We start from the raw sequence: 19413 nt of genomic DNA, 5'->3' as shown, positions 1-19413 counted from the left end.
GGGCAATGAATCGGGAAGTACAGAAGGCGATTTAGGGACTTACAGGAAATTTTATATAAATAGCAACAATATTATTGAGAACTGAGTTTTTGAACTGAACTGAATTCAGTTTGTTTAAAGTTATTTTTCTTTTACAATGTCAAGTGATAGTGATAATGCGAAGTCAGTAAAAAAATTAATCATGAAACAAAGAAAACAGTGTTCTTTTTCATAGCTGACATAAGAGGATTTTAAAGATTGGGTTGTGCCAGTACCAACAAGCAAAAACAAATACAAATGTATTGCTTGTAGTAAAGTTTTAAGTTATGGAAAGACGGAATTAAAAAGACATTCATTAACCAGCCTTCATAATACAAATATGAAATTAAGAAAAACAACAGCAAAAATTGATATATTTATGATAAATAATAAGAGCACGAAAACCAAGTAAAATCTACAGAACTATTATAGTTAGAGTGCTCGCCGGCAAATTTTGTAGAGATTTATACTCTCTTGAAACCTCTTGTACGGCTTCCTTAGACCTTAGACTATTGTGTTGTGTATTTATCTGCCTGGACGTAGCTCTATTGATGTTTTTATGTCAAAACTGGATCTAATACTTGATGTGCTAGTCTCCGAAGGTAAGGTATTAACAGGTGATTTTAATATAGATTTCAAATCAAATGCACTAAATAAGCAGCACTTGGTGAATGTTTTAGATTCTTATGGCTTAACCGTAACTGTGAATGATTATATAAGAGTAACTGCAACTAGTAAAACTCAAATTGATTATATTGCTACAAACATAAATCACCCACAAAAAACAATGGTTGTGGAAGGTTTTATCTCTGATCATCGTGCGCAATTGTTCCAATGTAGCATTAACACAGACAATGATGCCTATATATTCATCCGTTCATATAGTGAAAGGAACATAAATCGTTTTGTTCAAATCCTTGAGTCAACAAATTGGTCAGAGGTATTTAATACAATTTCTGCTCAGGATAAATCATTAGCTTTTTTAAATACTATCCAAAATTACTTTCGGTCCCATTTTCCACTACTTAAATGTAAACCTAAAAAATGTACACGTTCGAATTGGTTTACGCAGGAACTGTACAATTTAAGGGATCAGCTAAAACTTTTAGAAACGATCTGTCAGCAAAATAGTAATCTTAGGCCAGTCCTTCATTTGGCAAAGGCAGAATATTCAATTAACTTAAAAGCAGCTAAAAGTAGTCACTTCATGAGACAGTTAAACGAATCATCAAATAAAATGAAATGTATTTGGCATTTAGTAAACTTAACAGTCGGGAAACAAAATAACTCAAAAGTACCTAGTGATAATAACAGTAATTTAGCAGACAAATTTAACCACCATTTTGTTGAAATGGCTCCACAGTTACTTGCCGCTTTGGATCCTACTAAAATAGGTGGGTTTACATCAGCATAAAAAAACCGTAATAGTTGTTCTATGTTTTTATATCCAACTAACCCACAGGAAATAACTAGTATAGTCGAAAATTTTAAATCCAAACACAGTTGTGGTTTTGATCAGATTTCCCCAAGTTATTAAAACAATGCATTCATGCTCTCGCAGATCCACTGACGGATATTTGATCTAATAATGCCTCTTTTCAACAAGGAATATTTCCTAGTATGTTTAAACTATCTATTGTAATCCCTTTATTCAAAAGTGGTAATAAAGATGACCTTAACAACTATCGTCCCATAAGTCTCTTATCTGTGTTTTCAAAGATAATTGAAACTCTGGTTTATACTAGAATGAACGCATTCCTAAAAAAGCATAGTGTCTTGCATAATTTTCAACATGGTTTTACATCTTCTAAGTCTACAACTACAGCTCTTGCAAATTTCGTCAGCTTAGTGTTGGATGCTTTGGACAGACGAGAGAAGGCATGTGGTTTATTTCTCGATTTGTCCAAGGCTTTTGACACTTTGGATCATAATTTGTTGCTAACAAAACTTGAGGGGATTGGTATTCGTGGTGTAGTTCTAAAATGGTTTACTTCCTACCTAGAGAATAGTAGACAAAAAGTAAAGATAACATCTAATGAACTTGTAAACGAATCAAACACATTGGATATCCATTATAGTATTCCTCAGGGTAGTGTATTGGGTCCTCTACTTTTTATAGTATTTATTAATGATATAGCTTTGGTAACTAATTCACTGACTGGGGTTAACATCATCAGTTATGCGGATGATACCAACATTCTAGTCACAGGAACGTCTGATTAAAATTTGCAAAATAAAACTACACAGATACTATCCACCATCAACAGTTATTTCTTATCTAACAAATTAGTTTTAAATGAAGAGAAATCAAAGTATATGATTTTCACGTCAAATAATTTAATAAACCATCAAGCCACTATAGAAGCAGCAATAGATAAAACAGACTGCACGAAGTTGCTGGGGGTACTTCTAGAAAGTAATTGTAAATGGTCAAACCACATTTCTAATTTGAAATCCAGATTAAGTAGCGCTTGTTATGCATTAAGAATTCTTTCACGTCTCTTTCATACATCAATATTAAAAACAGTATACTTTGCCCATTTTTACTCAATAGCCAAATATGGCATTGAAGTCTGGGGTTGTACCTCTGAATTAGAGCAGATATTCGTACTTCACAAAAGAGCTATTAGGATAATGTATAAAATGAAATTTAGAGATTCTTGTAGAGGCATCGTTAGACAAAACAATATTCTTACAATTCCTGGTCTGTATATATTTTCGTGTATATTGTATTAACATAACAAAATTTATGAATTTAATAAATTTCAACTTAACCATGTTTATTCAACAAGATTCAGAGACAATCACTTTATGCTTACACAACATCGTTCTGTTTTGTTGGAAGGTAGCACAAATTATGCAGCCATAAGTTTCTTTAACAAATTACCAATAGATATACGAATGAATTTACATCAGCCAAACTTTCGGAGGTGTGTACATCAATACATTTGTGAGCTAGAGCCATATTCTAAAAATAACTTTTAAGTATGTTTTATCGTGTTTATTAATTTATATACTTTTAAGATGTATGTCTGTAACTTTGACTTGTCTCATACATGTACTTTGTATAATGTCGCATGTGATCAATAAATTTGACTTGACTTGACTTGACCAAGTCTGCCACAGTTTTCCTCTGTGACTTTTTTTGGTTCGGGGGCGTTTTCCCCCTATATTTTCCGAAACATGACCGTTTCACGACATGTGCAAAAATGATACATACTCTTGCCATATTTATCGAATGGCTTGATTTCAGTAAATAATATTCTCTGACGCCATAGATGGGACAGTAAGAGTGTCCACCCCCCCCCCCAAACATGACCGAAAAACGGTCAGTGCAAAAATGGTAAATAACCAGCTAATTTTTTCTGTATGCCTTGCTTTAGGAAACTAACGGTTCTATTATTGTCTGACACCAAGAGCAAGCCCTTTTTCCAGTCTGACGTGTCAAACGTGCTCTTCTCACGCCATCTCTAAAATGATTAATACTCGTCAGTACTTACCAGTGCAACAGTTTTTCCAGATGGAACACTGAATGTTAGATTTTTCAATATCAACTTCTCAGGAAGATATCCAAAACTAACGTTCTTAAACTCAACATCACCTCTTGGAACAGATATAGCATTAGCTCCTGGAGCGTCAATAATTTCTTGTTCTTCTCTGAGGAGGTCAAACATGTTTTCCATATCTACAAAATTCTTTTGAATTGCCCTGCAAGAATCAACACAATTTCATAGTTTTGTATAAACTAAATATATATATATATATATATATATATATATATATATATATATATATATATGTTCGGATAAATTTCCGCGGTCAGATAAATGAAAATTACTGAGTTCTCGGGAAGAACCGCGTTGAGGAGTAGGCAGATTGAGACCTCAGTGCCGAGAGACAGTTCTTGTAGTTATACAGAACACGATACTGGTACGTCTCGAGTGAGGGGAGTAGGCAGATTGAGACCCCGAACTCGAACAAAACTGTATCATCACTCTTGAAAATGGCTCCAAAATGAGTGCCGAAACGTCGAGCTTTAAATTCTCAACGCGGTTCTTCCCGAGAACTCAGTAATTTTCATATATATATATATATATATATATATATATATATATATATATATATATATATATATATATATATATATATATAAATGCAAAATTCTAGAACGTTTTTGACATAGTGCTTTAATTTCCAGTGAATTTGTTGTTGACATCAACGAGTACAAATTGTTCAGCTGTTCGTAGACGTAATTTTATAGTTTCAACTTTGTCAGTCAGGGGCGTTTGCAATTTAGGAGTTGTTAAAGGAATGACTATGTTAACGTTTATTTAATTATTATGTTTAGTAACTTAATCAAGGTCTAAGTAAAGTAGACATGTAAATGCAAATACGCGAACAATGAATGAATTGTTATAACAGTTAAATTTTTCTTGAATTTAAAATTTTCGACGGTACTGGACTTATACGATCTCGTTTATGAGCTTCTAACTACGAAGTATTTTCAAGGTACTCCCTTTAATCGATTTTGTCTGAGTGTGATTATGTAAGAGTTTTTAATTTTACCATGAGAACAAACTGGTACTACGAATGCACCCTCTTTCCCTCAATAAAACGTCTATAAAATTTTAATTAGTCTATCGATTTATAATAAAAAGAACAGAACCCACGTTCCTAAAGTAGTAAGTTTAATTATCCCTTGTTAATTTATATGAACACAATATACAGAAAGTTTTTCTTTGCCAGAGGTTTTTTTAATTAGCGGTTTATCACTAAGCTGGAATTCCTAAATTACTTTGTACCTTTTGCAATGCTCTCTTCATGCCGACTAGAAGAAAAAGATTTGACGGTATCGACCCCTTATCGAGCCACCTCGGCTCTACCTGTTTCTTTGGCTTCCGCATTTGGCTTTTGCGACGCCAACAACCTTTTAAAGTGAGTCTATATTTTTAAATAGACATTCCTTTTTTTTAGAAACACATTTGCACAATTTTTTTGAGAAGTTTTATGTACTTCTGTAATTTCTTAGTTATTCGTTAAGAAACTCTTCCACTGAATAATATGGTCTTTCAGATAGATAGGCTTTTGTCAATTTACGAAACTTAAGGAAAGAAGGTTTAGATTTAAGTTGCAAAGGGAGATGGTTGTATAATTTTTTTGCCGAGATTTCTTTACTAACTCAGTGGACGGGATTCGTAAATACACATCAAAGCTTGAATTTCTAGTAGTCATAATTAGGTCTTGCTGGAAAAAAATGTAGGCGTTTACGAATTAAACAACCAGTTTCAAGAATATATAAAGAGGGAAGAGTTAAGGTCCCGTGATTTTTGAAGTTGCTTCTGCAATGTGTTATTCTACTGAGGCCAAAAAGATACCGCATTGCTCTTTTTTGTAATTTAAAAATAACATCAGATTGGGCAGCTGTACTAGAACCCCAAAAAGAAAACCATATCGAAGATGAGCTTGAACAAAGAGAAATATGTTTGTTTTTTTTTGTGGCATTGACTTTCGTCATTCAGCCAGTCTCGAAAGGTTATATTATATTCCTTAAAAAAGTATAGACAGATAAGTACAGATTATTTCTCTCAGACAAATGCACAGCGATATCCCTAAAACGAAATAGACGAATAATTAATAGAAGAACACGTCGAAGGAAAATACAAGGACACTCGCTTCTCGTCTAGGGGTCCGTCAAGACATTTATTTTAACAGACAAACAATACTGGACCACGGATAAGGTATTGTTACATATAGGATAAACAAAGGGTACAAGTCTAATCCTATACACGCTCATGAAAATTTTCATGAACGAGTACCAGATTTATAAAGCTATGCATGTGTCTGACAAAAATTCTATAATTAAATTATATATTGTTACAGAACCTATGGCTAACAAAGACTGTATATTATATGGAGCGTATGTATTGCATTTAGTTAATTTTGTATACAGGGAGTTTGAATGCTGAATAAATTTAGGACATTCAAAGAAGATGTGATCGAGGTCACCTAGCTTGCCGCAATGTTTGCAACTATCATCATCGATGACTTTAATTTTAAATAAATGGCATGGGTAGCATGCATGTCCAAAGCGTATTCGATTTATAGTAGTAATATATTTACGAGGAGCTTTGAAATTCTGAAACCAGGTTGTTTGAGGTAGAGTTGGTTGTAAAGAGGTATACCTTTTAGAGTTTGTAGAACAGTAATGTTTCCATTGCTCTTTCCATCTAAGTTGCTGATTTTTTTTGAAAATCGTAGTAACATCTGATGTGTTAAGCATATATTTCAACGTAGAGCCAGTTGTTACACTCATTTTAGCCAAGTGATCTACATATTCATTGTGTTTGAGACCAATATGTGCTTTGACCCAAATAAATTTTATGTTGACTCCAGTCGATGATAAATGATACAATCGGTCTTTTATTTCAAATATGTAGGGGTTGCTAAATGTTGAGGGTAATTCAATGTTTTTTATGCTCTGCAAAACTGAAAGGCAATCTGACAGAATTAAGATATGTCTATTACAGGTGTTTTTAACATATTTTAGAGCTTCAAGTATAGCTATTGATTCCGCTGAAAAGATTGAAAATTCATATGGTAGTTTATACTTGAAATCTACGTTTGTAGCAGGTAAAAAGTATGCGCATCCCGTCCCTTCTGTTGTTTTTGATGCGTCCGTGTATATTACTGTGGCTTCCCTATAATCCTGCAATAGAGATATTAGAAGATTGCTACTCATAATGGTGTTCTCACTATAAGTGGGTATTATAACCTGAGTTCTGTGGAATAAAGAATAGTAGTCTAAGCTTCTGTCAACCGTGTCCAATTTCTTGAAAAAAATAGGATTATTCTGTAATGCCATGCATAAAGGCGGGGAAGGTTTTTCTCCCAATATTTGTTTGTAAGATCTGACTCCTTAAGTTGACGGACGCTTGAAAATAACTGGGAGTTAGTTAATAGAATTTTAAGAAGGCTTTTTTCACTTAAAAAATTTCTTCTATTTTCCAGGGGTAGCTCAGCGGCTTCAACATATAAGGGTTGTATAGGGGTTGATCTCATAGCACCCAAACATATCCTCATAATAGAATTTTGAAACGTGTCGATTTTTCTTAAAAGGTTCTTAGAGGCGGAACCATAAAGAGTAGCACCGTAATCTAGAATAGATCGTATATATGCGCGATAAAACAACAAGGATGTTTCTACATCGCAACTCCACCACGTTTTAGTTGTCATTCTGAGGAAATTGCTGCCTTTGTTACATCTATCAAGCATGTACTCTATGTGTTGTCTCCAAGTTAACTTCTTATCCAAAATAAGGCCTAGATATTTGACATGATTTTGAAGCTTAAAACATTGATCGTTCAGAATGATATTTTCATTTGTAGGAATGTTGTGTCTTGTGAAGATAGATACTACTGATTTTTCTATAGATAAATTGAGACCATTCTCTAAGAACCATGAAAAAAGGGATTCACATACTTTGCTAAGGCTTTGTATACAGGTTTCATATTTTTTGTTTTCTGTATAGATGCAGAAATCGTCGGCATACTGTACGATTTTGAATGAACTGTTATTTATTTGGATGTTATGTATGTCAGAGCTGTATATATTGAATAAGATTGGAGATAAAACTGAGCCTTGTGGTATACCTTGATAATTATATCGCGGTCCAATTAGCTTGTTATTATGATCTCTTACATAGATGATCCTCTTTGTGTAAAATCCAATTATTGTATCCACGAATGCGATTGGCATATGAAATAAATTAACCATTTTATTTCTTAAAGTTGACAAGCAAACTGATTCGTATGCTCCCTCAATATCCAAGAATAGTCCTGTTAAATAGTTGTTTCTGGTTAAGGTATTTTGTACATCTACCACAATGGTTGTTAGAGCATCTAGTGTTCCAAAGCTTCTTTTATAACCAAACTGATTTTTTGGTAGCAAATTATTTTTTTGTAACCACCAATCCAGTTTAAATTTTATGAGTCTCTCTAGAGTTTTAAAAACACAGGAAAGTAACGATATTGGTCTGTATGAATTTGCAATATTTGGATCTTTATTATATATATATATTTATATGTTATTTTAAAAGATGCTAAATTGATTTCCTTCGAAACAGATCTTATTGTATAGCAGGCTGAGGCTAGTTTCTAACTTAACAAATCGATATAAAGGGACCATTTAAGGTTGCTGTCTATAAAAATACCAAGAAATTTTACAGAATCAGAGATACTGATCTGGCTGTTATTAAGAAGCAAGGGTTGAAGAGCTCCTTTATAGGATAATGCGATTGTCTTATCCGCGTTAAAAGAGAGTAAATTAGAGTCAGACCAGGTTTTTATGTTAAGTAGATCAAAAGTTATAATTGCATAAAGAGTTGCAATATTAGAGTTCCTCCAGGTAATACTGGTATCATCAGCAAAAAGAAAAATTTTTCCATCGATTTTTAAGTTTTTATTTATAAAGATAAGGAAAAGTAGAGGACCCAGTACTGAACCTTGTGGTACTCCACATACAATGCTTTTGTGACTAGAGTTAGTATCATTTGCTCTGACTAGTTATTTCCTATTCCTCAAGTAAGATTGGAACCAATTCAAAGAAATACCTCAAATTCCGTAAAAATTTAGTTTTTTTATCAAAATGTCGTGATTTACACAATCAAAAGCTTTGGCATAGTCACAAAAAACAGTGGCAGTAGGTATAAAGATTATTATTTAGTGCTTGATAGCCCTCATGTAGTACAGAAAACATAGCATCCCTGGTACATTTATTAGATAAAAAGCCGAACTGTCTTTGTGATAAAATGTTGTTTTCAACGAGAAAGGACAAAGTCGGGCTTTTATAAGTCTCCCTCTTATTTTGGATAGGACCGGTAGGGCCGCTTGACTATCTGCCCATACATTAATCAGTTCTGTATGTCTCATGTTAATTTCTCTTACACAGTACAAGATTGTGTAAATCTCTACCTGGAATACAGAGACATTTTCTCCTACTGAAATAGAAATGTTTACATTTCCACCACAACTATAGATTCCTACACACGACCCTTCTGCAGTTTTACACCCGTCTCTATACCAGTAGTACCTGTGCTGTGTGTTTCCTCTGTTCCATCCCTAAATTGGGCAGATATCCACCTGGAAAGTTACTTTAGGTCTGTATTTGGGTACAACATGGACAGAAGTCATCATCCATAGAATACAATTAAACTAGGTATCCCTAGTTTAATTTATGGTGTTACTCTGTCCGGTTCTAATCATTATGTTACTCAGGTTTTCTCACAGTCTATGATACCCCATAACGATTTACAGAGTAGAGATGTCCAGTAGGGCGTCCATAGCTGCCGTTGGTGTGCCCCGCGTAGTCCCTGTGATTCAAGGGCCAGCAAGTCTTTGCAACTTGCTTAATTTGAGGATGGCACTATTTTTTTCCTTCATCTTTGGTCACCATATCACTGACACATATATAATTTTTGTTGTTTATCACCATATTATAAATTCAAACTAACATGTGTGGTTTTAAACCCCATATTTTTCCTGCTCTCTTGGTTATTCGTTCTATCTAATTAACAAATTGTTTTAATTTATGGCCATCAAACTTGATGATACCTTCTTACTCTGCCACTTAGGTGAGAACATTTTTAGAGATGTCTTGTTGGTTTTCTTATTTGAGTTTTTACACATCTTTGAGGTTAAAATGGCCATAGTATGCTGATCTTTACCAATTTAAATACGAATACTGACAAATCGTGCACGAAATCTTTCCGAAGTGGAACTCAAAACGTCAAAATAAACGTATTTTAAACTAAAATTGTGGTTAATTCTCAATAAAAATAGTAAATCGAAACATAACTAGAAATCGAAACATCAAAATAATCGTATTTTAAACTGAAATTGTGGTTAACTCCCAATAAAAATATTAAATAATGTATTTCTTTAAACGAATATTATCAGACATTGCCTTATTTTTTAAATCATTCAGTTTTGCCGAAAGAAAAAGCCACAATTTGTATACTGAGCTGTCTCTGTAATTTCGTCTGATAATCCATTTTAATAAAGCAAACATGCGCAAGATTATGATACTAGACCCTAAACATTAATGTTTTGCACAATAATAGAATATACACCCGCATGGTATAAAGGATCAACTGATTTGTTTTTTAAAATTTTTTGCATGTTTAGTCTATATGTTCTTTTAATTTTATGTTGTCGTTTATTAGCACGTCCAGAAATTTCATAGAGTCTATGCTCTATGTCGATTATCACATCTATGTTACTTATGTTAAAAGGTTAATTTTTGTTGATTCTGCTCTAATTATAATTTTCAAATTTACTACCAAACCATCTCTATGACACCACTTCTTGGAAACACAGTTTTACCTTTACATTAAAAACTATTTGATACCACGTTTTCGCAGACATTGCATATGCATATGGATAATACAAAGATGATAAATTGTCAACTAATAAAGTTATTTAAAAATGAAGTGCTAAATATTGAATGAAATGATAATTACCTGTAGTAAGTACCAAACCAATTAAGCGGCACGTAAAGTTGTACTATATATGTAGCAAATAATACATAATCGCCTGCCTTTAGAGTTCGAGGTTCTACTACCATGTAAACACAGAGCAAACTTCCAGCTAATAGCCCTCCGCATATTATAACATTTTGTACTGTGTTTAAGATATTAAGAGTGATACTTGACTTAAATTCTTCATCCTATAATAAAAATCCATATAATATCAATGTTTATCTTTAAAAATAATATAAAAACATATTTTAATAAAGACGAGAACATACACTACGTCCATAATATAATGCTATATTCATAATACATAAATAAACGATAACTATAAAAATTCCGGAAACAGGTAAATTTTCCATTTCAATATATATTTTTCAAAAATAATAATCTAACATACAGTGTGAATTACCTCTAACTATAGTGTTACGATAAATATCATGGCCTAAAATAACCGTAAATATATTATGACTAATTCTGTTTTGTTGTAGAAATTTCGGCAGGGATCTAGAACCAAATTATGATGAATCATATCCGATTCGAGGTGTCAGGTAGGCCTAAATAAGACCGGTCTGAGCTTATGGGGAGATCGCCGCCGTTCTCGAATAACAGGAATTCATATATAATAACGGAACTTTAATTGAAGGGGATCAGTTGATTTTAAAGACGCGCTCGCGATTTTAATTGTTACGTTCGGATATATATATAAATTATTGTCAGATAAGTTAATATAAAAAAAAAATAAATTAAATTCGTGTTATAAATATTGAACCTTTAAATAAATTCACAACAATATGATAAATTACTCCCTGGACAGAACACAAAACCAACATGTCAATTCTGGAAGAGCTTAATATAAAAGACAGGCTATTAAAAAAGTGAACTAAGCATACCTATTATTTTCGCCAGATAGCCAGAAGGATGGGGACTATGGAACTATTGGCATTAGAAGGAAAGATAGAGGACCGAAGTCCATCCAAAAATATGGGCAAACAAAAAAAAAACATGGGAAAATCACTATATAAAGCCGACTATCTCGTACACGATCGCAGTCAGTGGAGACAGCAATCTAATCATATTTAGAGTGTCACCAAAATAGTATAAATAACAGTTTCATTCATCACCGTTTTATATTCAGACGTGGGACGTTTTCAAAACATCAAAACGTTTTCCGAACTGATAGAAGCCAAAGGATACATCCTCCAGCAACTTTTCAACTGTGACGGGACAGGGCTTTTCTGGAAAAAGATGCCGAATAGGACTCACATAACAGCAGAGGAGAAGACGATACCAGGTCAGAAACCTATGAAAGATAGATAACTCTACTACTTTGCGCCAATGCGAGTGGCGACTGTAAAATCAAACCTCTTCTAGTGTACCATTCAGAAAATCCCAGAGCCTTTAAGTCACATAAGGATTTAAAGAAACACTTCCAGTTATGTGGAGGGCAAATCCAAAGGCGTGGGTCATCAAACCTATGCTCAGTAGTTAAGACATATTGGGCCCAGTGGGACTCATTTATCATGGAAGATAGCTCAAAGGATAGGATAGATCAAACGAGTACTGGAAAATGATGACGGTTCAGAGAAGAGAAGACAGTTGGTGATCCAAAAGAGCAGAATAGCCGAAGTACTTCGTCAGTTACACGACAGTCCATCAGGAGGCCATTTCGGTGTAAAGAGAACCCTTCAGCGAATTCGGGAACGGTTTTATTGGATGAACAGTTCCGACGACGTTAAAGACTGGTGTAAGAAATGTACTATTTGTGCTACGAGTAACGGGCCTTACCGAAAAAGGAGAGCTCCTATGAGACAATATAATGTTGGAAGCCCGTTTGAAAGAATAGCTTTGGACATTGCTGGGCCATTTCCAGAAAGTGAAAATGGAGGCAAGTACATGTTGGTAGCAATGGTGGGTACTTCACTAAGTGGGTCGAGATTTACGCACTTCCACACCAGAAGGCCGCCACCATTGCAGATAAGTTGATCCAAGAATATATCAGCCGATTTGGAGTACCTTTGGAGATCCATAGTGACCAAGGAAGGAACTTCGAAAGCGATCCATTCCAAGGAATATGTGATAGACTAGGCATGAAGAAAACAAGAACTACAGCATATCATCCGCAATCGGATGGTATGGTAGAACGGATGAATAGGACAGTTGGCAAGTATTTGACAAAGATGGTGTCCGATCATCAGCGAGACTGGGACCAATATCTTCCTTGAGTTGTTATCAACAGGTCCTCGAAGACACTTTGTCTCAGGACCAAGTAACCGATGTAGAGCCATACGTTGCCATGTTACCAATTCCAACGGTAACTTAGACATCTTAATTTTTAATAGTATATAATGTAACATATTTGTAAATTTATATCATTTAAAGGGTTTTTACCCATATATTTTAGTGGCTCATAGCATGTGCACTTTGTTACACTGATATTGGAATTTACATTCCGAAAACGTTCTGTATTTGTGATATAGCCCGTTTGGGTATTTTATTTATACCTTTTACTAAAAATTTTGAAATAAAATTTTTTTTGTGATACATGGTATACAGCCAGCCACAGGAACTTAGTTTCCTAGTGGACAATATCTTCCGTTCTTCACAATGGCCTACATATCTGCTGTTAACGAATCAACAGGCCAGACACCAGCCAGAGTCCTATTCGGACGCGAGATGCGACTACCTTGTGATCTAGAGTTTGGGCGTCGACCTGGAGAAGATGTAGCAGGTGAAGATTATGTGATCGAATTACGAAGAAGAATCGAATTACAAAGAAGACCGAAAGAAGAAACGGTACGATACGCAAGCCGAAAACGGGGTGCTTTAAGAAGAACGACAAAGTCTGGCTCTATAATCCCAAGACGCGAAAAGGTTGTTCTCCCAAGTTGCAGCAGTTTTGGGAAGGTCCATACCTCATTATGGAGAAGATCAACGATGTCATCTATCGAATAAAAAAGATACCGAGGGGAAAGCCGATGATAGTACACCATAACCGGCTGGCGTCTTTCGAAGGTGACCACGACGTAGATGAAGAAGTGGAAGTCCAAGATGTGTCTGACCTCACGTTTGAGGAATTCATGGGGGCCTATGGAGGTACCGGTAAAGCACATGGTGTTACCACTGAAGAAAAGCAAGATCTACTCTCTCTTCCCGATGACTACTCACTGGCCCTTACCATCCCGGACAGTTTCAAAGATGCACCAGGGTTGGCATCTGTCTTTCGAAGGAAGTTCGGTCGAGTTGCAGAACTTCAATGCCAAGTGCCAGCTCCCGGGAAAGCCTTGAAACTCAAAAATACATCACGTTAGAGTCCGACGTGCAAAAGTTAGCCATACCAAAGTTAGAGTGCCGCCAATTAGAAAACCGTCCCTTGTCATTTTTATACAACTGGAAGTTGTAAAAGAGGGTCCACTTGTCGATACCAGCATACCGTTCCAGTTCCAGTCCCGACAAGGTTCCAGGAGGAACCATCTTTTAAGAGAGGGCCATTTTACGATTAACATGAGTCATATTTAACCTGTAAACATGTTATTATTCTAATACGAATTTTCTAGAAGTTTTCCCTACGATAAAACCGGTCTTCTTTGCCGTTCGAGCGAGTTCAGGGGTCAGCACAGGTCAACATCCGTCCGCTTCGAAGGGATTCCAGAACTAACGGCTGTTTGATATAAATAGCGGAATTTTCATTGTGCGAGTTAGTCTGAAAATATAATCGTATCGAGTTAATCGTATCGAGTTTTGAAATATAACGCGAGTATTGTCGGGATAAATAAATTGTAATAAATGTTGTAAATAAATTATATAATTATAGTGTGAAATAAATTAGTATTAGTAAATATTGTACAAATAAAGACTTTAATAAACTAAGTGTTAGAATATTTTATAATAAATAAAGTTAATAAATTAGACAAATAAACTCAGTTCAATATATATATATATATATATATATATATATATATATATATATATATATATATATATATATATATATATATATATATAATGAACATAAATAAAGATATATTAAGTTAATTAATGCGTTACACTTTAGAATTTAAGTTGATGATTTAAGTGAAAGAAAATAAATTGAAAATAGCAAACAAAAACTTACTTGGAATTTGAGAACAGCTTCTTTAAAAGCATCCACTTCATAATTTTCAGCTCCGTAATATTTAACTGTTTCAAAATTGAGAAGAGAATCTACACTTCTGCTTCGAGTTTCATTATCTGCTAAATTCATACGACGCTGGAATTTTGTTCTCCATTCGGTAATAACGATCGTTAGAACTAGAATAGACGAAAAATAAAATTTTAAACAATATTTATTATATATAGGTACTTAAATACATTTATTATATTATATTAAAATGACCATATATGGAGAGATACAAATATGTTGATGTGATTAGAGTTATTTCCAGTTAATGCACTTTTATCAAGAACATTGGAAATGGTTCATGAGCTATTGGAAGACTACTCCAATAATCCGTATAAATCCCTTGATACTTTCAAAAGGAACCGAACCTACGGTTATAGTTAAAAAAGTAGGTTAATAATTATTAAATCTACATGAATTGCAACACGGAGACAAAATTACTTGTCTAAAAAGTTTCGATATAAAAATAGAGATATTGTTTATTTCGATGAAATTTTGTTTGGCCATGATACCATGCGATATGGATGGATACAATATTAGCAAAACATGTTATTTAAATGCACCTTGTTCGAGTGGCAAAATAATTACAATTGTACATGCTAGAACCATAAACGAGTTAGTAGCTAATACCTTGTTGCTACCGGCCAAAAACATTAATAGTAAGACCTCAGCTGACTATTTAATGATATGTTGGCTGCGATATATGAAAAGTGGGCAACGTAGCAGCTTTCGCCAATTATTATACCAAATTCTGAAAAAGAAAAAAGAATAGATGCCTTTGAGATGTATGTATACAGACAAATTTTGAGAATTCCATAGGTTCAAAAGTTACCTCGGCAGATGAGGATGAGTAAACAAAAAGAAATAATAAACATAATCAAAGAAAGGAAAATACAATACATGAGTCATGTGTTGAGAGGTGAAAGATATGAATTATTCCGAATCATACTGGAAGGTAAAGTAAAGAGCAAGATCAGTTGAAAGATGCCAGGACTCATGGATGAAAGACCTAAGGAGATGGTTTCAACGCTCATCTGAAGAAATGTTTCGTGTATCAGTTTCCAAAGAAACAATTGACATTTGGGTCTCTAGCCTTTGAAAGGAGACGCCGCAATAAGAAGAAAAATGATACCAGATAACCACCCTGAAGAGTTTAAAAATTGCTAAACACCGTTACAGATGAAGAAATATTTGTTTGACATATCGTGACGACTATGTTAATTTTACTTAAAGTACTAGTACTTACAAATAAAAAATAAAAAACGAAAATAGTATTTTAAATTTAAATATATATATATATATATATATATATATATATATATATATATATATATATATATATATATATATATCGCACCTTGAAAACCATAGGGCAGTAACTGCAAAAATCATAATGTTGAGTTATGAGCGTTTCAATTTTTTTTTAAGTTAATATTATTTACTGTTATTCCAAAAATTAAGCTACAAACCTGATATTTAACATAATTGTCTTTAATTTTGCATATAGTTAATATGCAGTAAGGAGTATGTGAAATTTATTTCAGGAAATAGGTATTTTAGCACATACGGCCATATGGTTTTAAAATATATATCAATTTTGGAAAATGATGCTGTAAAAATTCATATCAAATAAAAGTTTTTTTTATTTAAGGTTGTACTTATTTATTACAATTTTTTGGTTTTAACACTTAATCAAAATCATGCATATTGTATTCTGTTTGTTCGGTTTCTACTGTTCCATTGTTCACATGTAAATCTTCATAAAACCTATGGTAGTGCTCTTGAATAACATTAGCCTTACATAGTGAGAGCAGATTTTGTTTTTTTAAATTAGATATTCCTTATGGATGCAAATATGTTTTACTTATTTCCATAGTAGCCACCAACCCTCGTTGTCTTCGCCTTATATTAATGGTTCTGAACTCTATATCATTGTAGCTTGTCTTAACCTGAAACTTATTTTCAAGTGTCTTCTCCACCTTGATCATCTTAATCTCATTCCAGACGACCCGATTTCCTTCTTCGTCAATATTATAATTGTTCCCCATTTCCTTACATAATTTTTTAAAGTCCAATATATCCGATGTAGACATTTCATTAATTTTGTAAGGTTCACCTGTTTTTTTCGCTGTTTGAACTACTGTGACCCATTGCGCAGGCACATAAATTGGTTCTCCTTTTAATGCCCTTTTTTTTTTTGTTTCTCAATCAAAGAATGCATGTTATCTCCCTCATTTTGGAAGTGACCTGTTATCAAAAATTTGTGGGTAATTTTAGGTATGTTCAATTTCTGTACTGCATAGAGATAAAGACAGGCAATATACTTATTCTTATTGTGCCCACTGCAGTTATCTGAATATAACATTATTTCCTGTTCTCTGGCATGGTTCCTCAAAAATCAAAGGTAGCAGTGTCCTGCATTTGTGGTCAGGTCAAAAATTGTGAAATTAAATGTTGATAATCTCCTTTTGTAATAAAATAAGGAGACATCGCCTGAAGGTGTCGGTAATACGGCTTGTAAGTCAAAACAAGCAGTAATGCAAGTATTAGATTTTGCAGATTTTGAGTCATTTTCTTTTTCTTTTTTACTAATTTCCACTTCTTGACGGTGAGTATTATAGGCTGCTTCTAATGTAGATTTATTTAATGATCTTTTGTAACTTTCACATAGCGAGCAGAGGTCTTCTTTGGGCTTAAAGAAACTTTTATTAAATTCCGTGTTAAATATGGTCCTAAACGTAGCGTAATTTCCGAACACCGAACCTTTTTCTTCGCAAAATTTTATATAATCGCGATGAATATCAGCCAGAGTTTTGTCACCACTGACGAACTCTCTGGTAGTTTGTTTTCTTAAGTAGTCGGATTCCACTCTAGGAATGGATTCGATGTATTTTCTTCGACTTCGTCGATTCTTTTTCCATTCTTGTGAGTTCCTCGCTTGTCTTTTGGGATAAACCCATCTACAGTACGACGTTGTATATTTGCTATAGTCTTGTTGCTTATTCCCAGTGTTGCAATAAAATTGTGCTTACACACTCTATATTTCTTGCCTTTCACTTCGAAGAAATAGACATAGTTTGCTCCACGATTACTGTCTGGATTTACTCTTCTATATTTCACATTAGTTTTTTCCATTGATCTTCCTATAAATTTTCACTGTTTTGTGGAATTTTATAGGAAGATCAATGGAAATCAACTCACAACACAACAGATAAAAGTAGTTACAGGCAATGTTACATTTTTGCCAGGCTTGAAAAACCATTTGGTATTAACTGCTGATATTGCCAGATAGATCTGAGTTTTTGTTCCTATTTTAGAACCATAGAGCAACAACTGCAGATAATGCCTGATGGTATAAAAAGATGAATAGATTTTTTACAAAAGCCATAAGGACGTATCTTTCTGGTGCCGAATTTAAAATTCGTTGCAGATACTGCTAAATAGCATTAAAAAATAGATTTTTTTTTCTATTAGACTGCATTAAAAGGTCATTTTACGAAAAAATTGCAGATATTGCCATATGGTTTTCAAGGTGCGATATATATACCCGGTATTTAGGCGGCACACGCCCTTCCGGTAGGGATCTATGGAGGAGTATCACCGAGCCGCAAGCCCTTATCTCTTGCCGTACTGCTCCACCATAGGCCGATCAGATACCAGCATATTCTAGACTAAGCCGCAGATTCATTTTAGAATTTTAAACTGCTGCGTTAGCCTTTTTGATTTCTGTCACCGAGCTGGGGATCGAACTGACATCTCTCGCAGTGAAGCGAAGGAGAAGCCAGCCGCCCAGCCCGCTTGGCTATCCGATAGACCGAATTTAAATAAACATAAAATTTTTTTAAAAATATTGGCAATATTTAAGTTTATCATTTTGCTATATTGAAAGAAAATTTTAATTAAAATCGAGTATTTCTCCCAGCGTTATATGACAAAAAGTACACTTCTTCTGAACTTACGCTAATATATAAAAATAGAATGTTTTATGAGTTGAGTGGATATTTTAAAATATAAGCAACGTCACTATTACAAATAAAAAATATATATTTAAACGTACTTATGTAAAGTATCATTGTAGTAAAAACGATCAGTCCAAACCATATATTAAAGGCAGAAACAAAGAAAACAATTGCTACTATTATATCCACTATCGTTGGAAAAATGGAAAATATAATGTAATTCAATAAGTTATTGATGCTATCTGTTCCTCTGTCCATCACTCTCAACACTTCCCCAGTTTTTCTTCCTAGATGCCATTTCAACGAGAGACTATGTAAGTGCCTGAATAATTCTACCTGAAATGACATTAAATATATTATTATTTTATATAATTTAATACATAATTTAAGTTTTTTTTGATACTTAGTGTTGCTGTATAACCCCCAGTTAAAAGTTTACATATCCTAACTATCCATAAAGATATCCTAACTTAATAGTGCAAAAATAGCAGTTTTTGCCATTTTTGAGGTTATGTAGACCTGGATTTCTGCACGTGATTTCCTTTAAAAAAATATTAGCAATTAATCTTATGGATTCTAAGGTTAGCTGGGTTTTTCTGCTTCTGGATTAAAAGGGGTGGTTTTTAGAAGTTGATAGGGCTAAAGGTGTTTTGTTTCGATCAGTAAACACAATTACCTACTGTATGTGATTTTATTTTGATATGATACAATAAGCAATTTAACTTAGACATTCCAGAGTTAGGTGGGTTTGC

The 19413-nt window shown here is 33.8% G+C and overlaps 1 protein-coding gene across 1 annotated transcript in view; it reads right to left on the bottom strand.

Moving 5' to 3' along the window:
* Hmt-1 (ABC transporter ATP-binding protein/permease Hmt-1) overlaps positions 1 to 19413 on the bottom strand; it is a 70117-nt gene that overhangs the window by 5471 nt on the left and 45233 nt on the right. The window contains exons 7-10 of the mRNA XM_072537003.1: positions 18760 to 18997; positions 14658 to 14833; positions 10535 to 10740; positions 3519 to 3726 (exon numbers count right to left, since the gene is read on the bottom strand). Of these exons, the coding sequence (XP_072393104.1) occupies positions 3519 to 3726; positions 10535 to 10740; positions 14658 to 14833; positions 18760 to 18997 (828 nt within the window). The remainder of the gene's footprint in view (positions 1 to 3518; positions 3727 to 10534; positions 10741 to 14657; positions 14834 to 18759; positions 18998 to 19413) is intronic.

Source organism: Diabrotica undecimpunctata, chromosome 7 (assembly GCF_040954645.1).
Source record: "Diabrotica undecimpunctata isolate CICGRU chromosome 7, icDiaUnde3, whole genome shotgun sequence".
Classification (NCBI taxonomy): Eukaryota; Metazoa; Arthropoda; class Insecta; order Coleoptera; family Chrysomelidae; genus Diabrotica; species Diabrotica undecimpunctata.
The sequence above is the reverse complement of the archived record's forward strand: the minus strand, read 5'-3'. Positions and strand labels throughout refer to the sequence as shown.